Genomic DNA, 26,931 nt, shown 5'->3' on the forward strand with positions numbered 1-26,931 from the left:
GTCAGGCTGTTGCGGTGTCCTCCTGGGTCGAGAGGAACAATTGTGACAGAAAACCATGCTACACTGGGACGGCACTGCCCCGCAGTCCAGCCATTCTCTGCTGCTCTGCATCCTACAGATTAACCCAGGGGACCTTGTCTCTGTCTCTCTTTCCCTAGGGCTGGTTGTGTGAACTGCTCCGCTGGAAGGAGAACCCCAGCCCAGAGAACCGCACGCTCTGGGAGAACCTCTGTACCATCCGCCGCTTCCTGAACCTTCCCCAGCACGAGAGGGATGTGATCTATGAGGAAGAGTCGAGACATCACCACAGTGAGCGCATGCAGCACGTGGTCCAGCTCCCCCCTGAGCCAGTGCAGGTCAGCGTCCCCTCCTTCCCCTAACCTGAGCAGGGCGGTTGGTGGCAGCAGCTGTCAAGGGTCAGAGGGGCACAGCACACCACCTCCCACTGAAAGGTGTCTCATGCCGTGTCTCCAAGGACAGAGGACCCTGTTCTCCTAGGGGTGGGGGGTACGGGGTGCGAGCGTGTGTGTTTGTGTCCGCGCATGCCCACGTGGAGAAACATGAGTGAGAAGTCGAATCCGAAGGCAGCTGCTTCCTGAGCGGGTTTTACTTGTGGGGCTCTGAAGCCAGAGCACTCGTGGAGAATTAAATCTCCCAGTCAGAAAATACAGTTCATAGTTCCCAGCGTTTTCTAAAGAATGAACTCCGCAGTAGCTAATAAATTAATCTAAAATCCCTCAAGGAAAGTTTGGCTAGGCTGAGGGACAGAAAGAGGCACATGACCGAGCGAATACCATTGAACTCAACCGAACCTTTGACCGAAATTATGATAGATTCTCAGAATTTTAAGATGAGTGTTTGCTGTTTTGGGTTTCGTCTCCTTTGGAAATCTGTGTTCGTTTGTGTTGCATGTTTTGTTCAGTTAGTATTTGCTCTCTTTGAGAGAAATGGTATTTCTTTCTGAAAACAATTGAGTTTAGTTCCTGAGACTTGCTGCAGTCTAAAAATCAGTGACTTTCAGGAAGAAATATTAACTAGGCTAATACCCCAAATTTTGACCCCTTCGAGTTTGCCCACAAATTTTTGGAGAGCTTTTGAGATTTGTCCTACTGTCCAGTACCGGCAGTCCCAGCTACCCCCGAAGAGGCCCCTGCAGGGCTCCTGCCTGAGCCTCCTTTGGTTAGCGAGAGGAAGCAGGAATGCATTTTCTTGTGTGCGTGTGTGTGAAGATGGGAGAGAAGAGGAGCAGGGCGAAGGGAGGGCGGGGCGGGCTGCCTTCCTGGATCAAGATGTCAAAGGAGAGGCGGTGAAGGACTTGGCAAAACGTTCTACCCTGAGGTTTCCTTGCCTCCTTTCTCTTCGATCTCCCACGAGCCTGGGGGAGAAGCCAGAAGTCAATGGGTCCATTCTATCACTTATCATCCAAATACTGACATCTCAGTCAGAGCCTTCATGCTGTCATTGGTCAGTTTCCAAAGTCCCAGAGTGAATTGCCCAAATGATTAGACTCATGAGTTCATACAGCTAGAAGCAATCTCTTAAAACAGTCGCAGTGAACTGAGAGCAGGTGGGTGGTGACAGTACACAGCTCAGTGTGGGAGCCCCTGTTCTGGGCCTGGACTCGTGGTAGGCGCAACCCCTTCCCCTGAGGTGAGCCCCAGGGCTTTCCTTTCATCACTCACCTTCCCCCTTCCGTTCTTTCCTGGCGGGGGCCTCATGCAAACACCAGGACACCTTCCTACAGATAATTAAACAAACATGCTAAGAGCCGTGTTTTTCAGCTTTTGAGATTCGGTAGAAATTAAAGAGGGTGCTAATATAGGTTCATTGACCTTTTCTTTTGGAGGATTCATTGATTTGAAAAAATGAAGGGGTACTCCAATTTATTATCTGTATCATTTCATAAAATAAAATATTCTTTATTACCACTAAGTTAATGAAAAGAATAGCCTCAGACAAAAGTTCTCAACTATGAGATCATAGTCAGTCATACGAAAATTCAGTCATGTGAAAAACTCACTGTCACCCTCGCTTCTCTTGTTTTGATGTGAACTAGTCAAAACTTCTGTGTTGAACCAACACAGGCCGAGGACTAGCTTCAGGGAATCACCACCTTTGTATGGACTTCTCATTCAGGGTCCATCTTAGTTCAGCCCGGGTGAAGTGGAAATAGAACGGGAGTGAAAAACTGATTCATTGTGGACATTTAGAGCATCCAGTTTTTATCGTAAGATGATGACAAAGCTGGAAATGTAGGGAAGTCTGAGATAAAATCCTAAAACCATTATAATTAAAGACCTCCCTTCATTTGGGTGATGGTTCCTATATATTTCTTTCTCCATTGTTTTGTCCAGAAGTTCTCATCTCTCTGAGATCCCTATGTTTAGGGAGCTAAGAGGATATTCAATATATAATATTCTAACTGACCAGCTTGAGTAAAGTAAATCAGAGAAGCAGACTGCCAATTGATTTATGAGTTTTATTATCTTTTATGTTGGTATGTCAAAACTAGAGTGTGCTAACAATATTTAATGGCTAAGAAAGAGTCACCCTGTAATTTTCCTTTTTCAGTTTTAAGCACTTTGTGGCTATTAGCATGAACTTCTGATATCACTAAGAGAATTCACTTATTTTATAAAAGGTTATTCCTATCACTCAGGTCTTAGCCAAAGAGTTTACAAATAAGATAATTTTCTCTACATTGACTTTGCCTTAGCCATTGACCTTGATCCCGTAACTACTGTGAAATTCTACAATATGTTACTTATTTATTTATTTTTACATTTTGCCAGTTTCTCAGTGACACTGGTTTGAAATGCTGCATTTGTTTGTCAGCAAAACACAAGACTTTGGGTTAATTTTATATTATAGTCACGATATGAAAAATGAAGAAAAATAAATGGGACTAGGTGGCAGAGCTCTTGAGATTGGAGAATGCAGTGGGCACAGCCTCTGCGACTTAGGGATGACTGCATTTTAATAAAAGATCCCAAACTACTAAAAAATGTCTAATTGTGCGGAAGTTAAGCCACTGGACTCAGGGTTAGGCTTTGTTCTTGCCCTCGTACCAACAAAATTTTAGGGAGATGCAATTATTGACATGTTGTAGGAATTAGATGTGGGGTGATACTAGTTTGGTGTTGTTGCATTTTGTCTAGTGAGGCAGAAAATGCACTGTTGTCTAGTTGCTAAGCAGAAGTGTCATTGATGCTTACGGAGATCTTTTGATACATAGAGCATAGTGAAAATCATGCAGATGTCCACTGCACTTGTGCTTACGGAAGGGTGCCATTTAAATTTCTTTAAGTAGCTGGGGTATACCGTTCCTGGGTTTTCTTCAACAGTAAAGATATGAGCTGTCATGCTGAACTGTGCACCAGATTGTCTGTTGAATTAGGCCCCCATTGATCGTATCACCCTTGCCCCATTGGGTGTTTTCTGTGATGTGAGAAGTCCCTCAGAATCCCTGCCTCTTCCCGTAAGGAAGACGGGACATTTTTCCTGCCATTTGTTGGCAGACAGTTTACATATTGATAGTGTGACATTGCCTGCGGTTGTGTTTCTTTTTCTGAGCCACAGAAGGTTTTAAAAATGTAAGCCCACCCTTCAAAATGAGGAGATCTGACATCCAATCCCAATTTTGTGTAACAGTGCAGAAAATCAGATCTGACCCGCTGGGCCCCATGGCTGGAGCTGACACTCAGGACTCACCATCCTGTAGTGAGATGGAGCCCCACTGTCCCCCCTGCACATGCGCACACACATCCTGTCCGCGTCATTCCTTCAGACCCTATCATGTCGCCCTGCCCCTGTGACTCCAGCTCTACACCCCAAGGTGCCTTTGCCCATGATTCTGATTTCTTCCATGGTCCCCATTATGTGCCATTTATTTTTATAATTCTAACACCTAACAGAAGCTTTTTACACGCTCGCCACGAAATGCGTGTTTAATGGACTGTCCCTTCAGAGATGAAGCTGGGTTATAGTTGAGACAGAGCTAGGCTGGGGCCACCAAGAGGTGCTGTGCGCCCCAGAGCCCTGTGGTCCTAGAAGAGTGAGGCGTTTCCCCCATGGGAGTCCGGACTCCCCCAGGTGAGGTCCAGCTGTGCTGTTATAACTGAGTTGCCTGCTCTCTCCAGTTTTCTCTCCAGGACTCCATCTCTTTAGAAACTGTCACTGAAATCCCTGCTGTGTAGGGATGCCTGGCTGGCCCCATCTGGAGCATGTGACTCTTGATCTCAGGGTGATGAGTTCGAGCCCCAGGGTGGGTATAGAGATTACTTAAAAAAAAAAAAAAAAAAAAAAAAAAAAATCCCTGTTATGTAGAAGGTAACTTTCCAGGCTGAACACACATTACAAACTAGATCCATCTTTACCATGACCCTCAGTGGGGGTAATATTGCTGTAGGGAGTAAAAATGGATTCTTGGTGAACATAGACATCTTCACTTTATAGTGGTTTGTGGCCTTTCAAAGGGACATGGTACCTGAAGAGATATTCAGTATCTCTGGTATTAAGATTTAACGAAGCAGGGGAAGTGACTATGGGATGCGGGGAGGAATGTCTAAAAAGTTTCCTTCAGGGGCTGATAATGAAAAGAAAAATACTGATATACATATGGTTTTAGTCCTTGTATAGATACCACAAAAAAGACCAATATAGGTGAGATGACATGGGAAACTAAAACAGTCCATGAAAAAGATGAAATAATTCCACTTTGTCCTGCCAGAAAGTCAGAGACAAAATTATTTCTTGTGGTTATAGTGATTTTCCCCCCTAGTGGTTATGATGACCCGAGGCCCTATGGTGAATGGATATCCTCAACTTAGAATCAAAAACTAGTTAAGTCAGGGTATTCATTATTACCATTTTATAGTTGGAAAGACTGGAGCAGAGACACTGAGCCTTGCTTGAAGCCAGAATCACCAGCTGAATGAAAACACAGGCGTGTTTGGCATCCAGTGTTTCCTCTGACCACACTCCCCTTTTAATGCAGCAAGAAGATAGGACATTGCTCATACCCTGACTAGGTCAGCGAGTGGGGCTGATGGGGGAGCGTTCGCCAAATTGTTCCTGTCTGTGTCGTTTGTGCTTTATTGCTTTATTATATTTCCACCACAGTGTTTCCATGGCTTCTTTCGTAAGTTCAGGAATTCTGAGCTTGCTGCCGTGTGGTTTCCTGACGCGTACTTGTTTTAAAATTCCATGCCATACACTGAGGAAGAATGTGAGACCTGGTGGGGGACCGCTGACACCAGCATCGTACCTCCGCTCGTCTGGACCGCTGCCCACTCCAGGGAGTTCTAACTACTTTCAAAGCCAACAATTCCCTGTCACTGGCATCAGCCAGTGGTTCTCAACCAGGGGTGACTTAGCCCTTCGTGGGCTATCTGGCAGTGTCTGCGGACATTTCCAGTTACTATAACTTGGAGGTGCTGCTGGTATCTACAGGGCAGGGGCCAGGGGTGCTGCCCTGTGGGCTGCCGTGTCCAGGACAGCCCCCTAAAAAGTGACCTGTCCTTACTTGGGAATACTTTGAGAATCCCTGACTGTCCATGAGGAGCCACGCCAGCTCTTTTTCATATTAACATTATGTCATCCTGTGTGTTTTTATTCAACTTGAAGAACATTCTGCATTTCTGCTATTCTCAGTCAGCTTTCACCATGTTCAGATTTAATTTGTCATTCAGGAATAAAGAAGTGTGGAGGTCATTTGCAACCTTCTTTTCTTTTTTTTTTTTTTCCCTAGAAAAAGAACATTTCCATCTTGAGACCATTTCTTCCAAAATAGAGTAGAAAGGTTATTTTCAATGATGCGGTCAGAAAGTTGAAGGAGCTCATTAAGAACACCTGAACTAGTAGATTAGCCATTAGCTGTGGCTTTGTTCTTTTCTAGAGATTTAGGCAAGTTGCTTGCTTACCTTTTAAAAGTTTCTTCAAGTTTTGGGAGGGGGTTTGTTTTGTTTTATTTTGTTTTGTTATTGCAAGACAGGAATTCCAGCTTAATTATGAGAGATACATTAGGGGAAATTGAGAGTGATAAAACCTCTGAAAATTCAGACTATGAATATGGTTAGGTTTCTCTGAACCTGGAACTGGGAGTTCAGCATTCATGGAAATTCATGGGTTCTTCCTCTCGTTTGCTAACCTTGACGTAACTTAGCTCTAACCCATGTCAGATTCCTTCTGGTAGCAAATTTTTTTTCCCCATCATCACCTAATTTATCATTTATATCTTTGTCTATCATATAACTTCTGTGTACTACTTGTGATTTTTATTGGATTATAATCCCCCCTCAAAACCTTGACCTGCCCATGACGTCTGCTCTCCTTCAGGACTTCTTTTCTGTGCCTTTATCAAACCCAGCTCCTTTTGCCCACTCTGTATTTACTACTAATTGGAATTTTTATAACAGGGAAACTAACTGGTCCACCTTATCCTCATGAAGGCAAACTGGCTTGACATTTAATTTCCAAACAGTAACGTGAATGCTTACTTTATTTTATTTTTTGTCTATTTTTCCATTTTTTTTTATTTCTTTCTGGTGTTCCAGCATTGAATGCTTACTTTAGAAGGCACTGCATTTTAAAAGAAGAGCTCTGTTGGGGATAATGTTAGGATCAACTCCAGAGGAAAGGGAAGTAGAAAGCTAACTGGCTACAGACCATCTGTAGGTAACTTATGAATGGGTTACCCTTGGGCCGGAAAGTTAGAGCCTTTTAGTAGATCATGACTCCTGTGACCCTGCATTTATCAGGGTAGATGGTTGCAGGAATGATTACAAATCTCATATACAATTCTTAGATCCAAGGAGATTTATATGACTTTTTTAATGTGAAATGCTATAGACATGTAAGGAGTAGGAAACAAATGCCAAAGATTGATTTTAAGTTCTCTAGATACCCAAAGTATTATGCCTTTTTATTTTATGGCTGTTTTTCTTACATTTATCATGTGCTTCCTTCCATGTGTTTAGGCACTGTGCTATAGATACTGATAGAAATTAAACTTAGAATTTTATAGTAACCTGGGTCTGCTTATTTATTTCTTTAAAGTGGGTTCAACAATTTAGTAGGCTTATGATTTTAATAATTAGAGTTAGCTTACTGCTTCTCATTCTTCGTAGGGTTGTCCTAGTGTTTTTGCCAAGCAGAGCTCTCCCTATGAGTGCCCAAACGTTAATAACACACCATGTTCCAAATTAAGTGTTCAGGGTTAGCTTTTGGTTGGAAGTGAACTTTCAAACAGCTGGGTTCCACTTCTTCCAGTCTTTTCCTGCCCTGTGGGAACATAGAGAACCTTGGTTTCTTTGGTAGCTTGCTGTTCTATAATTGCTATGTTTCTTTAAATAATAGCCTAATTTTGATATTTTGCATTTTTGAGAGGCAACACAGTCTCTTTAGCTCATGCTGTCGGTTACTGATACACTCCTCATTTTTTTTAGATCCTAAAACTGAATAGAAGGCACTTTGCCTAACACTGCTGGAGGGAGGAGAAGGGATTAGCTGTGTCATTTTCATTGGTACAAATGCTCCTAGTGGATACAAGTGTCTGCAGGGCCCGGTGCTCAGAAACCACTAAAATCACTAATATAAGTTACTTCCTTTGTGTCTGTTTGTTGAAGGTGTGAGGGCAGGAGGCTTCTCCTTGTACACATTGCTGTAGTCTTTTTCCTTCTGCTGTTATTAAATGAAACGAGGTATAAGACAAAACCTTTAGCACTGTGGCCTTTTCTTTTCTGTTAGGAAAAGAAAACTAAAGATTATATTTTTGAACGTAAAGCTTAGTTATCTTTTAAAAAAAATATTGCTGTGAAATTTGTTAGGGGTTGTTTTTGCTAGTCTACTAGCCAACTCAATGTGGCTGTTTTTTCTTCCTTTCTCTTTTCCTTCCTAACCTCCTTTTTTTTTTTTTTTTTTAAATTTTCAATAATCTGAAATGCTTTTTTCTTTTAATCTGAAAGAACGGGAAGGCAATGGCTAATATTTTTTTCTTAAAGATTTTGTTTATTTATTTGATAGAGAGAGAGAGAGATCACAAGTAGGCAGAGAGTGAGGCAGAGAGAGGGGGAAGCAGGCTCCCTGCCAAGCAGAGAGCCCCATGTGGGGCTCGATCCCAGGACCCTGAGATCATGACCAGAGCCGAAGGCAGAGGCTTAACCCACTGAGCCACCCATGCGCCCCAGCAATGGCTAATTTTGTGAAGGGACAAACTGTTTGAATACAAGCAGTGTGGAGCAAATGGAAAAAAGAGACAAAACAAATAGATTAAGATAGTGCATTAAATGCAGCCTTTCTCCCCACCCCACAAACAACAACAACAACAAACTTAAGCTAATATGAAGACATTTGTGGGTATTGATGTGTCATTGTTCTAATCAAGGGCCTTGTTACACTTCCTCTGTGAAAAGGAAAATACATTCCTTTATACTTGTATAGATATCAAGCCAAGTCTGCCTTTTGGTAAAGTTGATTAAAATTGATTAATAAGACTGTTTTTAGGCCTCAAGTTACAGACACGATTGAGAAGCTTAGCTATTTATATTTTCGTATTTTCACTTATTTATTCAACAATTATTTGTTTAGCTCCATCAACGTACCAGGTAGTAATTCTAGGTGCCACGTGTACAACAGTGAAGGAAACATACAAAATTTCACACATATATTGAGCAGTATTTTCCTCCACTCAGTTGCTTTTTTTTTTTTCAAAGATTTTATTTATTTATTTGACAGATATCACAAGCAGATGGAGAGGCAGGCAGAGAGAGAGAGAGAGAGAGGGAAGCAGGCTCCCTGCTGAGCAGAGAGCCCAATGCGGGACTCGATCCCAGGACACTGAGATCATGACTTGAGCCGAAGGCAGCGGCTTACCCCACTGAGCCACCCAGGCGCCCCAAAGTTGCACTTTTTAAAACAGATTTCATTTTCCCTCTGGCTACCTTACCGTAATCTAGAACTCAGACTATGGTTTAGTGGAATCTATACACTCTGTTTCTTTCTCTGAAGCTGACTTGGGACGCCATCTCTTTGGTTTTTCAAGCTGTTTCTCGAATATACCAGATAATATCTTTAAAACATGTTGAGCTTCTCAGAGAGATGATATTACCTTTAAAAAATGGCTTTTTGAAAGTATCAAAACAGACTTTCTGAATCTATTCTCTAGAGTCTGAAGTGATCTACACAGTTCTAGAAAGAATTACCTGTGTAGATTACTGATCAAATGGCATTTTAAAATGTGGTTTTGGTTAGAAAGAAAGAAAGAAAGAAAGAAAATAAATGGATAATAAGTGTGTCCACTCCACCTTAATTTCTCCCTGACCACACAGACCCTCATTATTTATTTATTTATTTATTTATTTATTTTGCCCTGGCCATGTTCATTCTCTCCACCCAGGATGACTTCTCCAAGTAGCAACCCTATTCCTTCATGGCAGGTTATAGGCTAATTCATTGTTGTACTTGAACTGAGTCCTTCAGTGAACCTACCTGGCTCACTGGTCATGTGTTGATAAAGCTGTGGTCCTTGGAGGGTCAGGTGTCTCTTAACAATGGACTATTTTGACAGAAAAACAAATGGCTGCTCTAGGACCATGGAAGCCTGTTTCACATTTTCTCCTTAAATTTTCTCCCAGAGCATTTGTCATTGAAAGGCATTCCTCATCTTCACAGAGGAAAGGGGTGTGCACATCTTAGAGAGAGACTTCTCCGGTGGATGAAATGCTCTTCATTTGACGGGTCAGAGTGAGGGTACTAACTTCACATCCTTTGATTTGGGCCTAGTCAGTCAAACAAGTTTGCAAATCTGGGGGATGGTTGCAGCTGAAACAGGGTAGGCAGGGGGCTTGGAAAGCCCAGTCCCAGTTCTTAAGAGGTAAGAGGTAAGAGGCTTCATGCTGGGAAGCAGATGGAACTGACAAACTTGACTCACAGATACATCCTCATGCAGCCATGTTTATGAGATTTTGAACTGTCTAATTAAAAAATATTTCTAGAGAAAGTAAAGTATCCAAATGAAAGTTTGGTTTCTTTTAACCTCCTCTTCTTCCTTTTTTACATATAAGTGATACAAATTGTCATCTTCCTTATCAAAACAGTACCTCTGCCAGTAGCTTTAAGAGCATGGCTGAAGAGGAGAGGGGGACTGGATCCTCAGAAGGTCTGGGGTGAATCCAGGGCCACCACTGGACTTGGAGGTCTTGGGTCTTGCAGAGGCCACTTAAGTTTTCTGGAAAACTTCACATCTTCAGGATCATTTGAGGCTTACATGAGAATGTGATTGCGCCTGAGAAATAATAGTGTATCTGAGCTCTAGGAGTATGAAAAATACTACTCAGTGAAATAATTCTACTCCGAGGAGTTCGGAGTGAAACCAAGGATAGTGTCAGTGTAGAATTCTACAGAAAAATTTGAGAGTGTGCCTTGCCTCTGTTGTGTGCATGTTATGTACTTGTTTTGGGACAGATTGAGAAACTCTGAGCTGTGTGGTTTTATCTGATCTTTCTACATTTCCAAGCTCTTTTAAAAGTTACTATTATAGAGGAGTGGCCGTGTCAGCTGCTACCCCCCAGAGCCAGGGCAGGAGGACGCCCTCTGCACCGTGGGGGATGCGAGCGATGCCACCTGGTAAGGGCAGAGGCTGAGGTGTCCCCTGCTCGCTGCGCATCAAAAATTATTAAAACAACAACAACAAAAAGTATAAGTTTCTTGAAAGCAAGTGAGATCCTTTTCTTCTCAGCTCTGAATAAAATCCCTCTAGGGCATAAAAAAATGCCACTGGATATTTTAAAAGTAAATTGGTACTTTTTTTTTTAAGCTTAAAAAGGCAGGAAGACCTCTTACCTTCTGTATAATCCCTGTGAGTTCTGCCGTCCTTTTTGCAACGCATTAGAATCCTCAGTGCTGTGAGGGTGCCATGCCCTGATGACGTTGGAGTTTCTTTAGCGGAGAGTTCGGAGAGTGTCTGCCACTTCGGCAGCTCTGTACTGGCCTCCGACGGACTCAACACCGGGGAAATAACTGGTCTCTGGTCTTGAGTTGCTTGGAGGCCCACAGGCAAATGGAGTACAGGCTTTTACAGAGCAGGCTGCGTAGTGATGTGTTGAGCAAAGATGTGAAATTTGCTAAGATCTCAGCTCACTCTTTCGTGGGTCCTCATAGAGCAAATGATAAGGGGTGGTTTTCGTATAAGCGACTCGGTTCCTGGCATCACTGCCTGGACGTCTCCCTCTTTCCCTCGTGTGCAAGTAAACAGGAAGGCAAGTATACGTTGAATAGTGTCATTGTAGAAGGGGTATAGAATCTGCTTTGATTTACCAAAAGCAAAAAGTAAAATACTTGCAAATTTTTCCTGCTGATGGTAACAAACTGAAGTGCAGGTCACAATAGCCGTCTAAGTGATGGCTTCGTGACTGAAAGCCACAGGGTTAAGAACTTGATAAAAAGTACAACCATTTGATTTTAATTTTGGAAAATGGTGATGTCTTGCTTACATCATGGTAGAAACAAACATAAATGCCTTTTTTTTTTTTTAAAGGAAGGCCTTCTGGTTATAGTTTTTTAAAACACACTTAAAATAGATGCTTAGGATTTGCTTAAATTCAAGTGTAGTATGGCATTAAAGTAAAAAGTTCTCAAATACTTAAAATTTTACTGTATATGTTTGTTACCCTCCCCCCAAAACTTTCTAGTCGCTATTTCAGGAGCTCAATTGTCTCGTAAAGAATAAACCACTACTTTCTGTCTCTATTTTCCAACAACCACTCTGATAAAATGAGAAAAAAAGAAGATACAATAAAGAAAATGGCCCTGAAAGTGACATAGACTCTAGTCATGAGAACTGAGCATGTTACTATGGATGATGAGTTTTATTCCTCAGTTTCCTTCCACTTTTTGTAAATTGTTATAACATGGGTTGGAGGATCCCGAAGACTCTTTGTAGCTTAAACACTCGTTCTGTGAGTTGGTTTATTTATTTCCAATTCCCACTTGAGTATTTTAATGAAAATGTAGAAAACAAAACCAAACCACATTGCTTCTGAGAGGTTCAAATGGATGTTGGGAAAACAAATCAACAACAAAATAACAGAAGATGCACACCTTTTATCAGCTCAGAAAGTTCCAGCTGATTTTCTTATGATTCATAGTTATGACAATTGCAAGGGAAAGCCAGCCACTGAGTTTCAAACTGTTGTAACCAAACCTACCTACTGTGGCTTCTCAGCTGTTTCTGTTTAGTGTGGAAATCTAATGTGGCTGAAAACTACCGCTGATTTTTATTAAGTCGAAGTCTGGAACTTCCCCTTGTAATGATAGAAAAGCACACTTTCAATTAAAGGAAAACTGCCAAAGTTCTGAAATTCATTTATTTTATGATTACTCAGTTTAACCCTAGAAATGGGAGATCAAGCAAACTGGATAGATTTGACAGTTCTAAGGTCATAAGTTCAATTTCCTCACAAGTTGTTTCTAGATCTAATTCACTGCAAGTCATACAACCCTTCACCTTTTGATATGGAGTCTTTTGTCGAATTGTGTATCGCATCAGGGTCATCCTAATCACTTTGGGGCTTGGAAAGTGACAGGTAAATCGGGCCAGGCAAAGGAATTCCAGTGAGCAAGTCTGGGTGGCAGGAGGCAGATGGGTGTCGCGTTCCATAGCAGACTTGGGGTGCGCGGGATAAAACTTAAACTGGCTCACAGGCACTGATTGTTCAATTTTCAGGAATTTTGAAAGGCAGTTGTTAAACCCTCGGTAGAATGGCACTGGCCGTGGTGGGAGTATTCACACTACAAAAATTGCAAATGATCCAATCGGGGCTTTTTTCTCTAGAGAATCAGTTGCTGCGCATTTACCAGTCTCAACACTGAAAAGACTCCAGGTAACTTTTTTTCCCAAGCCCTGTGGATATCCATATACTTAATTCTCATAAAGACATGCCAAAAACAATTGTAGGAAAGAAAGGTGTTTCTAGAACTGAATGGCTGGTTGGTTGTATGTAGCTCGCCTGATCACCCAGACACAGGAAGTAGTTTATCTTTTTTTTTTTTTTTCCAGAAAATAGTTCATTTAAGCAGTCCTTGCTTCTACTCTCTCCCCTTCATATTCTTCCTTAGTTTAAATTTATTTTTTCGTATTCAAGGAAGCTTATTTTTCTTCGTGAATATATAATAGTTGAGACTAACTGGAATATCTTGTTAGACTCATTTTGCAGAATCAAAACCACGCAGCACAATGAATCCCTAGTCTGATTTCCTGGTGCTGAACACCCTACAGGTTTGAGGTAGGAAAAAGGACAAGTTACTTTAACGTGGTTACTTTCTTAGCTATGATAAACTGAATCCTTTATTCCACAGTAAGAAGTCACTTGTTTTTTTAAAAGGTATTCTAATCTCAGGGAGCAAAAACCTATGACGTGTATTCCTAAAGAAATACATGTGGCTATGGAGAGATCTTCTTATTTCTTTTGTGATTTAAATGAACAGAATATGCTGACATGAGCACATACTATATAGATACGAAATCTAAATGCAAATGATTTTTCAAATAAAGTTTTCCTCATTTTAGTTTTTGGACAATTCATGTCAACAGTGTACTCAATAGTGTGGTAATGGAAGAGTCGAAAGGGATTGTGGGCCGGTGTCACTATTTCCACGTAAGGCACGACTGAAAGATATCCTTCTGAGAGAAATCCTCATTGGAGCTTGTGCATGGGACACGAAAGCCTCGCAAAGAGGTAGAACTAAAACAGTTAAATGGGTGTGCTCTACATTAATACAGCACTTACTTAGTAATGAAAGGAGAGAAGCAAATGGATGAATTCTTTGGCTTGTAAGGCATACTCTGGATGAGATGCGCCGGTGTGCGCTATCTGTCGATGGCTCTTTGCTGTATCTTCACATTAGAGCAACTGATGTATCAGGGGAGAAGTTTTCTTGCCATTTTATTTGCAAGGAACGAACCCATTTCTTTCGAGCTCCCAGAACAGACACATTAGAGATAGCATGCTGTGCTGGGATGATCTCTACACACTTGTGTATATGAAGCAGGGCTGTGCAGGACACTGCCAACATGCACGGGCTTCTGCGTTCTGTGTCGCCGTGACTTACAGCATGTGTGTGGACTGAGCGCCCATCTTAGGCGCCCTCCTCTGCATTTGCAGCATTTCAAAGACTAGTCTGAAACATCTTGGCACAGATGGGAAAAGCAGAGTTGCTTTATAAGCTCCAGAACTACAAAGACACAGATCTAACATATGATATTAATAAATAGCTTGGATTGGGGAGGGGGTGCCGGGGGTAAAAAATTAGATTATTTATTTAGAAAGTTGAAAGTCTTCATTTGTGATCATGACTCTGTTCTTGAAAGGAAATAGGTGCTGGGTTTTGTGTTTTGTTTTTTTCTCCTATCCTCACGCTTCCCTTCTCCCCCTTCCTCATGTTTTGAATTAAAATCCGAAGACGGCTGAGAGGGTGTATATAAAACTGCGAGAAGGATGTGGTAAATCATGGCAGGGGGCTGGGATCTCACAGACATGGTGGTGTCAGGAACTAAAGACCAAAGGCGAATCCTCGGCTTCCAATGGATTTACTTGAAATCCCTCACCTTGTAGCGTATCATGGATAATAGCATATCATGGATAATTACATTTTTACAAACGGTAGAGAAAATCATTTTGAAACACACATAGTATTTTCCAGCCAGACCAGCTTTTCAATCTTTTACAGCTTTCATGCATTAAGGCTCGTATTTTCTTTGTTTATTTTTAAAATATTATCATTAATAATAGGTTGGTTCTGTGGTCAGCCTCCGAGTAGAAGACACGGAGGAAGACCCCTTTTCCCTATTGCCCCAAGCCAAACATTTGATACCTTTTCCTTTGTAGAAGTTTGTGCTACTCATGTTTTTCATTAAGAAAGTTATGGCAACCAAATTTTCATGGAGATTTTTAGGAGCTTTGGTCATTTTTCAGCTTATTGCTATGTGTAATAGAATGAATTATGTTTAGTGACAAATCACTGAAAGGAAGAAAAAAAAAACAGAAAAAAAGTCATAGAAGAAATACTGTCATCGATTTCTTTGCCGCTGCTCTGCAGTGGAGTGGATTCTGACGGGGTAACCCTGGAAAAGGTCGTCCCTGTCAGCCACTCGGCTGCATCGAAATTCCAGAGCCCAGAAAAAATTGGGGGACAATATTTTCTTAACCCTTTCTGATCAAGTGTGGTATTTCATTTTGAAAATGAAGTTAATTCCCCCGAGGCCTTTGAAACTTTAATAATACACAATAAATAAAAATCATATCTAATAACTCAATGGTTTCATTTGGCACCATCATCATCTCCTAGATGTACGGCAACCACGGAAACATAAATACTCGCAGGCCTCGAGCGCCCAGTTTCTATTTGCTAAATAAACTTGGCTTGCTTTAAATTCCTCTGTGTGCAGTCATTAATACAATCCACTTTGACAGCATTTAATTAAAGTGCTTTTCTCTATTAAATTCATTAAAAGTCCCCCACCCCCGCCCCCGTGTATAACTGCTTTCCAGATGCTGAGTGGCAGGGACCTATGAGCCCCACTTTAAATAACTTCTCATTTCTCTTTGTAAAGTGTTTATTACATTCAATTTAGAAACTGTTAAATATGGCTTAGAAAGAAAGTCAGATTCTAGGACATGGTCGCCATCCCTTTAGCAGTTCTTTGAAAAATAAATAGTAGCTTAACGCGTCTGAATAAGCATTTATTATCTGAATATTTTTCTTATAGTATGTCAACGCTCCAAGGCATTTAAGCTGGGACGTAATAAAGATACGGTTTTCTTATCAGGGTTGGGGAATTTGCATGAGTTCTAAGCAGGTACTTGGCTTCAGTATCTTTGCCTGCAGATTCAGGGGGAGTGAGCGTAACACTCCAGTATTAATAGATTATTGACAGTTTAATGTCTTGGCACCTACTTAGCCCATGCAGTATAATAACCAGGAAGCTGTCTGATATGAAAGCAGTCAATACCATTTTCAATCAAAACCTTTCAGTTAATTGCTGGTTGACCTTAGAGATTTCCTTTAGGCAGTGCCGTCTGTAGTTTAGACCAAAAGGACCATATTGATTTGTAGAGTTTATTCAGAGAGGATTATTTAATACTCGTTGCTCCAGTATATGTGGTAAATTTTGCCTTTTCTGGGTCTACCAAATGAATTGTCTTTTTGGCAGTGCTTTTCACAAATATTCCCTTTACCAGCTCCACTTTGAAAATACCTCATTAAATCTGTTCTCTTCTCAGAAATAGAAAGTTGGGAATCTTGAGGGAACACATGATCAAGTGTTTTAATATGATAATAGAATTTTCATACAATTTTTTGTTCAGTCTGGCATTACAGTTCCAACAGAGAACCTGACAAAGCTAACAGCGATACTTTTAGTAGGGGTGGTCCTATAATACCTTACACACACACACACACACACATACACACACACTATACCTGACAACACAAACGTTCTCTAATGCCACATGCTTGTTGGTCTTCTTAAGTGTCAGTGCAATGGCTTATATTTAGCTTTTAGATTTTCTGTATTTCCATGGTTTATTTAGTTTTAGTTGCATATTCTTAATCTTTTTTTTTTTTAAAGATGTTATTTATTTATTTGAGAGAGTGAGAGAGAGCATGAGAGGGGAGAAGGTCAGAGGGAGAAGCAGACTCCCCATGTTGCTGGGAGCCCGATGCAGGACTCGATCCTGGGACTCCAGGATCATGACCTGAGCCAAAGGCAGTGGCTTAACCAACTGAGCCACTCAGGTGTCCCTAGTTGAATATTATTTTTTTTAAAGATTTTATTTATTTATATGAGAGAGAGAATGAGGAGAAGGTCAGAGGGAGAAGCAGACTCCCCATGGAGCTAGGAGCCCGATATGGGACTCGATCCCGGGACTCTGGGATCATGACCTGAGCCAAAGGCAGTCGTCCAACCAACTGAGCCACCCAGGTGTCCCCCTAGTTGAATATTCTTAAAAACAAATTTTAACCAAGTCTAAATGAGCTACCAATGCAGGCAGGAAATAGCAAAGGCAATTCGTGGCCTTACCTTTAAACCATTTTGCATTCTTTTGGATTGTGTGGTGTTGGAACTACAGAGATTGAATCAAAGTGGGGACAAAAAATAAAGACTTTGAATTAATTTTGTTACTTTTCTTTTTTGGCAGGTTTCTGCATGCGTGGGTTAATGTCATTCACTATACTCCAAAGAGAAACAATTTTGGTGTTTAATATTTGTTTTAGAAAAGGCCTTTGTAGATAGCATTTTGTAGAGAGACCACAGTCTTTCACATTTCACTCAGTTGGGAGCCATTTTGTCTCAGGCTTTTCTTGTGACACAGGTGATCCATTTTGAAGCAAATGTATCTAGTTTTTGTATATTCTTTTTTTAAAGGGTCCCTTTCTTTATCTTATGTGGATTCTGTCATTGTTATTTGCTGTTTTTCTATTTTGCCTGCAGCAACTTTTCTTTTTGTTCTAGAAACTGCGTAGGCCTTTTGAGCTCTGTTGAGGGTAGAAATATTTCAACCAACTGGGGACAGGGAGAGCAAAGCAAACTGATGAATGTGTCAGTTTTTATCCCTGAGAACAGTAACCCCCTAATGGTATATCTCTGAACGTCAGAGGATTTGAGGGGAATTAAGAACTGTGTAAGCCCCTGTATGGTATTGTTAGGAAAGTGTATGTGTGAATTTAACATGTTACTACAAACCGTTATAATTCAACTCTGTTCAGTAACAAGTGTATTTTGTAAGAAGCACCTACGTGAACTTTCCATTTTTCCCCTTAGAGCTATTAGATGTGTTCTAAATATTAAGAAGTCTTTGGGTTTGTAGCATATAACTACTACCAATACAGAAGAATTCTGGAAATTTTAGGATAAACTGCTCTCTCAAAACATAGTGCCCGAACCCTGTGCTGTGTGGAGATGAGTGTAACACAGAAACTACTCCTGAGAAGCACACGGATTCATGGAGAAACAAGTATGAGGACAGGCGACTGCTGTACAGGATGTAAGTGCAGACGCAGAGAAACACAAATGAGGGACATGTTTGCCCACGACCTGTTGAGCAGGAGAACCTGGAAGACTTCCAGGAAGTGGTGCTGCTCAGGGTCCCTTGCAGAATTCCTCAGTAGAGGAGCTTCCTGGGTCAAGGAGACAGCAGAAGTGAGGGCACAGAGGTCAGAGGGACAAAACAGCCTGAGAGCAGGGCTCCAGCTTTAGAGCACTGCCCGGAAGGCAGGGGTTGGAGAACAAGCACAGGGACAAAAGCTCGAGTCAGGTCTCAGGGTCTTCTTGGGTGTGAGAGAGGCCTTGGCCCATCTTAAGGCCACTGAAGGCCTTTGGCAAGATGCTCTGTTGGCCATGGCAGAAGGCCTGTTGGGAGGAAGTTGTAGTAATTCAGACAAGAGAGATTATCATGAACAGAATAACAGTAATGGGGTATGTAGGGAGAAGGGAAAATTAATCCAAGAAAAATGTGTTTAGAAAAGCCAGGGTGATGTGGCACAGAGACAAAACTGGACTTGCTTTGTGACTCTGGGTAGATAAGGATGTCACATGACTGGCCTCCTGGAAATAAAACAGTTCGTTCACAGCTTGGAGACTGGAATCTTTCTTGAGGGGAACGGAGTTGCCAATCTAGTTACCTCATCCCAGGGAATTAGGAACTGAGATTTCTCTTCCCAGTGACCATCCTTGATACTCAGGGAGCAGATTTGTTTTCTTGAGGAAAGCACTGTCTAAATAAGTGAGCCTGGTTCCATCGGCTTTCCAGCTTTCACCCTGTGTACTTACCGCAGAGTTCAGAAGCTAAGGTTTCCCCATACCTGGTTTCAGTTAGTAAGGTCATTAATGTGGAGGATGCAAAACCTGTGTCCGCATAATGAACCAGAAGTGGTTTAGAGTTTGAAAGGGTACTCTAGAATTAACCTTTGGGGAGTTTTACCTCACATCATTAAATTTTTCCATATTCTCCTTCTTTTGAAAGAAAATGATACCAAGGCAAGCCAGTCTCTGATGAAATTAAATGAAGTTGAAAAGTAACGGTTAGGTTCGACATGCTCTCACTTGACACCTTTTCATTGGTAAACCACAAGGAATCTTCCCCAGAGATCAGTGGCCTCTACCTCACAGTCTGAGGAGAAAACCCCTCTTTGATCATTTGACTTTGTTTACCCAGTTTGGACGTCAGGGTATAATAAACCATAATATGTCAGTGGTGTGGTGATCCTAGATATTTTGTCTTTTACCAGAATAGTTGATTATAATGCACTGCTTAAGATTTGCTTTCTATAAAAGGAATATTTGTACTTTTATGTGTTTGATTCTCACAGTACAGTTTTCTCAAGTCCTGTTATTAAGTGGTTACGTCCAGAAAGTGAAAAATATGCTGAGGTAGTATTTTATTGGCGAGCATCTAATATTTTCACTAACCATAACTGTCAGATTGTTCTGACTTCTGAGTGCCCCAACTGTAAAAATTATACAGAAAATGTGGCCTATCCTGGGATTCTGAATAGCCCATGTCAGGCCTCAAGCCCATGGGTTACCTTCTCTCTTCTTTCTCCGCCCAAGTAGAGAATGTAATCCATACCCCCTTTCTCCATTAGTAATTTAAACCCACTTCTTTAAGGAACTTGGAAAACAACATAACTGCAGTGGCACTAGTTGTGTTAACACATAAATACCATCACAATTATGGGGATTTTTTTTTTTTTATGTTAAAATGAGTCTTGGTTGAACTTTATCAGGAAGAGTATCTCTTTTGTATACCAGCAATTTTTGACAAGATTGGGTATATGCTTTTTAAAAATGGTACACAAAGATAGAAAAAGGAAAAATCCCTTTATAACCCACTCAGAATTAACATTTAGGAGAGGAACTTCTCCATAATGCATCCGGATCTTCCCTAACTTCTTCGTCTTCACTCTCGTCTCTACACTTGAAACACTGAATAGCATCCTCTGACATTCTTAGTGTCATTTTTATATTTTAATTAGATGTTCATTCACATGAACATGAATGTGTGTTTTAAACTTACATTGAAACAGAACATATTTTTGTATTTTTCTCCATTTACCAGCTAAACAGCAGTAAGCATGTTTGTGACGTGTTAGTCTCGGGTGTATGATTTGAGGGTCAGAGCTCAATCTCATAGATTCACTTCCTCCTCTGACAAATAAATGCACTGGCAGTCTTTGGCATTGTGAGACTAGTTTGTTATTGTTTTTAAGAAACAAGAAGTCCAAAGGGTAGGAAGCGCTTTGATGATACCCTAATTATAGGATTTAAATAACTAGAGAACTTTGACATAGGACTACCAAGGCACATTAGACGATCTGTGTATAAATCAGGGAGAGTAAGTGTTTATTTCACTGCTGTAGAAGCAGCTTGAATCACTCTTGAGCTTTACCTTAGGAATCATGACGGAAGTCTTCATGGACACAGTTCTTGGCTGGCCACATGATGTCTGTTCTTACAAAATGTATCTGTTCTCTTACTTCCGTTTAACTTAACATGTTTTCACTTAAAAGGAATCAAAACTCTGCCCTGGCTAAACCTATTGGATGATATTTATTTATCAGAAGTAGTTGCTGTATTCTTTTCTTTTAAGCTTGGTTGGTTCTTTTAATACCATTATGAATTCCTGGTACTCCTAACTTTTTACCCTTTTCATTCAGTTACCCTGGTGTCTTTCAGGTGATTTAAGAGCTTTTCTTTCATTCATGCTGGTGCAAAAGCCACTCTTTTCTTGATTATACCAGTGAGACAAATCATGTGTTCATTTAAAAACCAGAATCCCGGATCTGGTCATGTCTGTCTTACTCTTATCTCACTTTAACTCAAATATAAGGTCCCTAAAGACATTTCGATAATACCTCTACCTTGAATCTGGGCCTTACTCCGTGAATTTTTCAGCTTAACTTTGTGATTTGAGAAGACATTGGGAAAGGCAGTGGAGGTGTATGGGAACAGGGAAGAAACGAATGCTCGGGGAGTCAGGCAAATGAGAGTGGGGTGGCTGGGCTGGGAGATGGTTTTCCAGGCAGGACACATGGTCATGGCCTGGACCGTCCTGAAGAGTTTCTTTTCCCTGGATTCTCTCATGGATTATGTCTGTCACATTTGTGGAATGTTTTTGGTCATGTTAGGCCCTCGATGGTCAAATACATTAATTTAACAGATGATGCTGATGGAGAGAAAGGTATAATTACCATTAGGTTCAAGATATGTCCATGTTTTGTCTTTCTTGGATTCTGCCAGGAGAGATTTTGTTTTGTTTTGTTTTGTTTTTTAATGTGGCATGGTACCTGTTTGAATGAGACACAGTCATCTTGAACCTGCTTAATTTCCCGTTGGTCAACTCATCTCCTTATATTGGAAAAGCAGCTCACCCAGCCACCCCCGTCCACAGTGTTTGCAGATTCTTGCCACACCCAATAGTCGGATTAATGACCACAACATTCTTTTTTTGCCCTCCACACCGTACCAAAGTTGTTGGTATAGTTGTTCTCAATTTGTTACCAAAGAGGAAATGATATAAGCCAAAGGCTGTTTTAAGAACTATGCTTCCTCCATCCCCTAAGTTTATTTTAACAGATTATTGTGTCACAGTGTTTTTATGCTTTTATCTTTGACCAAAGTGTTTATTTTGAGAAACAATTATTAAACTGCATTAAAAACATACACGATGTTCCAATACCATCTTGGTTACAATATTAAAAGAAACTCAAGATGAAGGCTGGATGAAATTGAACACATATTTCCATGTCAGACTTCCTACCATTTTGCTTGTTTGTATTGATTTCTCCTGACATGCTCTTCTTTTATTGAGCACTACTCTTTTTTAATTTTTTTCTTATTCTCTCTCTCTCTCTCTTTTTTCTTTCTTTTAAATCCCCTTCCTAGAACTGTATGTGCTAAGAGCAATTGTAAAAGGAGACCAACTTATATTAAACCTGCCTGGAGTCAAAATGTAATCTAACACCTGTAGAGTGCAATTTGTCATTGCTTCATGGATACTTGTTTTTTGTTGTTGTTGTTGTTGTTTGTTTTGGTGGGTTTTTTTGTTTGTTTGTTTTTAATAACAGATTTCCTGAGTTTTGACCTTAGGATACTGTATAATCCAAAAAAAGCAACGAAACTAAACCATGGCTTTTAATAAGTCTTATAATAGAGTTAGGATGTGAAATTACATCTGTTAAGAGTCAACTCAAGTAACATCATTTGAAGTTAGAAATAGTGCTGAGTTGTTTATCTAGGAGAATGTTTTGCCTGCAAAAATTCAAGAGATCAATCATAATGCACATTTAATTTTTCTTATGCTCATTCTCCAAGACCTTCCTTGGTGATTTGGCACAAGTAAGGATTTTTTAACTGAGGGGGCATTCTGCATTTTCTATTAAATGTTTTGTTTTCATTACGAGAAAGACAGAGTTATCTACTGAGCATAATTCATGTAGTGGAGAGTTTTCAAACTTTTTGGTCTCACTATCCCCTTTCAGTCTTACTATTGAGGACTCCAGTAATAATGTATCTATCAATATTGGCCACATTAAAAATTAATTGAGAATGTTTTAAATGTTTATTAATTTTTAAAATAATTGCAAATAACATATGTAAATATTACATCTTTATGAAAAATAACTATTTCCAAAACAAAAAAAAATGAGAAGAGTTACCATTTTTTATATATATATTCTTGCAAATATTTTAAATATTTGGCTTAATGGATGAGAACTAGATTCTCATAATCGCTTCTGCATTTAATCTGATACAATATGTTGTATTTGTTGGCTTTGGTTGGAGTAACAGAAATTCAAGTCTCACACAGACAAGTGATTAGGAAAGGGAAGAATATTTTAATAGCCTTTCCAGGTAATTGTGATATTTTTCTTTATTACTACAGAAGAACCTTGCAAATAGTAGTTTCATAAAAGTTAGTTGCCAAGTGGAATCAAAGTCGTACTGATAAACTTGCATGCTTTATAATTCATTGGTCTGCCTTGCACTTTGAATGGATCTTTTACCTACACAATTTTGTAATATCATGCATTGGTCATTTGGAAAATATTGATTTACTGAGTGATGTGGATCTTCCAAATGCTAACACATTTCATTGTATGACTTCATTCATTCATTTATTATTTTAAAGATTTATTTATTTGAGAGAGGGTACAAGCCAGGGGGAAGGGCGGGGGGGGGAGAGAGAGAGAATCTCAAGCAGACTTCCAACTGAGCACAGACCTTTAGATCTTGACCCTTAGATCTTGACCCGAGCCAAAATCAAGAGTCGACCCTCAACAACTGAGCCCCCCAGGCACCCCTATTGTATGACATATTTAAAAATTTGGGGGCACCTGGCCCAGGTCATGATCCCAGGGTCCTGGGTTTGAGACCCACATCGGGCTCCCTGCTTAGTGGGGAGCCTGCTTCTCCCTCTCCTTCTGCCTGCTGCTCCCCTGCTGGTGCATGCTCGCTCGCTCTCTCTCTCTCTCTCTGTCAAATAAATGAATAAAATCTTAAAATATAAATAAATAAATAATTTAAAAGATTAAAATTTTTTTGTTGTTAAATTAACCACCAGTATCATCAGGATAGTCTTTTAAGTAGTGGGGAGCTGTTAAGCACTAGCAGCAGCTCCATGTTTTTCAAAATTTTAATTTTTCACTGGGAGGATCAAATTTTATCATTGGCAAAAATACTCTCAGATTCTTTTCTTCAGAGTGGCAGACTCACTTCATTTTTACGAAAATGTATGTTGGATATCTAAGTCCGAATAACCATAATTTGTTTGTCTGTTAGTTGTTTTTTCCAGTAAAAATGAGATTCCATGACGAAGGTGGCTAGATCAGCTTGCAAATCAGAGAATCACACAAGCACGGGTCTCAGGACCGCCGTCTCCTGCAGCATTCCATGCAGGGGCTTTATGTGCACTTCCCATTTCCTCACAGACTTTTAAAAAGACGTATACTCAAGGGTTGAGTTTAATATAATTAATCATCTATTACTGCATCGTCAAGGACAGTCTTGAATGAAAGTGGCATTTTTACTGGGCGCACGTGGCCGTGAAGAGTACAGCTACCAGCGCGGTTTGGTGCCACTGACTTCATTTATTTTCACAGGCCAGCGGTTTTCCCACCATTGCTTCTGTGCCATCGGTATACATTTCAGCATGGCCCAAAAGGCAAATACTGTCTTAGTTTTGCCGTGAAAATAGTTTTGGTGTTCTAGAGCTCTTGACAGGGAATCAGGGTTTCCATGGGGGTCCATGGACCGCATTTCGAGAACCACTGATAAAGTGTGTGTTGCTAAAAGGATCCCAGGCTGCGCATATAGAAGGTGTCACCTTGAACGGGTCTATGACTATGAGATATAATTCCATGTGACAGATGCTTAAAAGGCAACTTCTCTGTGTTAGGGGCCATGTTAAAGAACAAAGATGTATGTAGTGAATGAGTGGAAGGAATAGGGAAACTTACTGGTAGACCTCCCCATCTTTGGAGTAGAAAAGAAAAACAGATCTCTGAATTTGTTGCTAATTTTTGTAATAAGCCTAACTGATAGAAAACTACAGGAGGCATTATACTACCGATTCTTAAATCCTCGTCGCGTTTTTTTCACGGTAGTTATTACTTACAGAAGTCTTGCTTATGAGGAGAGCTCTCCTAAGTCCTGAGCTTGCAGTATCTCACGGGATGCTCATCGCACTGAAAGGAAGATTTTACGGATTAACAAGCTCTGTGGCTCAAAGTAGCTTGCTCAGAATTGCAAGGCTAGTAAGCAGATGTGCTTTTCAGGGTGGAGACTGGACTCGAAGCCAAAATTCTGTGACCCCAAAACTCCTCATAGCTTACATGCCGTGCCGTTAATATATGGATTATACGGTGCCCTTAGTTTTTTAAAAATAAATGATTAAAAAAATCATATTTGCTTTCAGATATCGGGTAGATATACATTCCTATGAGTGACAGTTTATTTACTTTTTAAACATAATTTTACTAAAATGTAGTAATAACAAGTTATGCAAAACAAGCATAATAACTGGACTGAAAATAAAGAAGAAAGAATATGGAATTAATCCAGTAGAGCAGAACAAAGACGTACTGACCACTTACTGTGTGCCAGACATATGGTGTGCCAATACGGAGCTCGCAGTCCAGTAAGTGAGATCGATATATAATGGTTACCTTAATATTTATATTAATTAGCAACCATTAATGCGAAGTTCTTCCCACTGAATTTTGAGCCCAAATTAATTGTCTTAAATGCTGATTTGGTGGAAAACGGAATATTGGGGGTAGAACTTGATTGCTAAAACCTAAATATCTCAGTTACATGATATTTTATATATAATGTATTTTAAAATGGCACCATTCACTCATTTATTTATTTAACAAATTCTCACTGAATTATACACAGGGGCTCTTCGGTTGTTCCAACCAATTGTTCTCATTTCCTGTTAAATATATTTTCTCAGGACTCTTAGCGGAAGAATGCTTTTCTTTTGTGGATCGACTCTTTTACATTCTGTTGTTGTAGATGAGGTAAATTAAACAAGTAAAAATAATTCCAGTATTAATGCAAAATAAAGGCCGACAAAGGTCATCTTGTCCATGTTCTCATCGCTGGCTGGTGAGTGGCACCGGTTCAGGACCCGAAGCTCTGGGTGAAGCTCCGTCCTCTGGGTTAGGCTTGTCACAGAGATGTGGATGCAGCCACCTGGGAAAACTTTTGTTTTAACCTATTACTGGATCAGGCACCCTCTACAGTCACCTTTCTAATAATTTCTCATTTTCTCTGTAGAAAATAGACCACAAAGTCTTGGCTTATTATAAGTAATCCAGTTCACCCCATAATGATACAGTGAATTATATACTTTCCTGAACTTAATCATTTAAGATCTCGCTTCCTCCCCTGCAGGCAAAAACCATTACACTTTACACATGGCTCCCAGCTGGTTTTCATTGAGGCCTTCAAAATCTATTTGAACCCTGAGAGGTTTAAGAAGAGCTGCTTTATCTTTCTTAGTCGACTTTTGTCATGGTACCATTTTGTCCTTGTGTTTTCAAAAACTGTCCAGTTTTGAAGGCAGAGAAACAGCATGGGCCCGTATTATGGCTGTGCTTTGTCACCGAGCAAGGAAGTTTGAGGTTTTGTTTTGAAGTTGATGCGTCTTTTGAATATATTTACGACTCTTATTTCTTTGTCACTGTTGTTATGTCCTTTTATATATTTAAATATCATATTTTGGCCCAAAGAGATTTCAGCAAGTAAATAAGGAATTTATTGGACTTTTAACTTTCTATTTGTTGATGTCCTATCCATAACTTATTTATCAACATTTAATTGTTGGTGAGAAGACTACTTATTAGAAACCTTTGTAAATTAATAGGTCCCGTTATAATAGAAACTCCATAAATATTTGAAAAACTGACAATTTTTTTTCTCCTTTAACTAGGGTTGATTGTCTTCAACATATTTCCTTTCAGACATGATAAGCACGTCTGATGAAGAAGGCAGCCGTCAGTTAAATGTAAATTAACTGTTCTCTTGAGGATAGAAGTATCAGTGCATTCTTCTGCACTGGTTGTTGTTATAATAGTGTTGCTCTTTGGGACGGTCTCTTGAAAATCCAGTAATATATTGAGTTTTTCTTACTTAGTATGTGGCTATATGAACATCTCTCTTCTCTTTAGCAATAGCGGTGGTTTCAAGCCCTACTACATTTCTGGCTAAATCAGAATATGATTGCAGTTCACTGAAGGCTTTCTATCACCTTGACAGTAGAATGCCAGGGTCTGGCCCTGGCGACCTTCCACTCATCATTTCTCTCTGGCACAGGGCTGTTCACCACTACTTCCTGTGATGGTGAAAATGTGCTGTCCCATATGGTATTG

At 40.2% G+C, this 26,931-nt stretch overlaps 1 protein-coding gene across 2 annotated transcripts in view; it reads left to right on the plus strand.

Moving 5' to 3' along the window:
• Nucleotides 1-26,931, plus strand: part of SATB2 (SATB homeobox 2) — a 187,505-nt gene that overhangs the window by 153,344 nt on the left and 7,230 nt on the right. For both annotated transcript variants that reach the window (XM_059168491.1, XM_059168490.1), the window contains one exon: nt 159-356. In XM_059168491.1, the coding sequence (XP_059024474.1) occupies nt 159-356 (198 nt within the window). The remainder of the gene's footprint in view (nt 1-158; nt 357-26,931) is intronic.

This window comes from Mustela lutreola, chromosome 3 (assembly GCF_030435805.1).
Source record: "Mustela lutreola isolate mMusLut2 chromosome 3, mMusLut2.pri, whole genome shotgun sequence".
NCBI classification, from domain to species: domain Eukaryota; kingdom Metazoa; phylum Chordata; class Mammalia; order Carnivora; family Mustelidae; genus Mustela; species Mustela lutreola.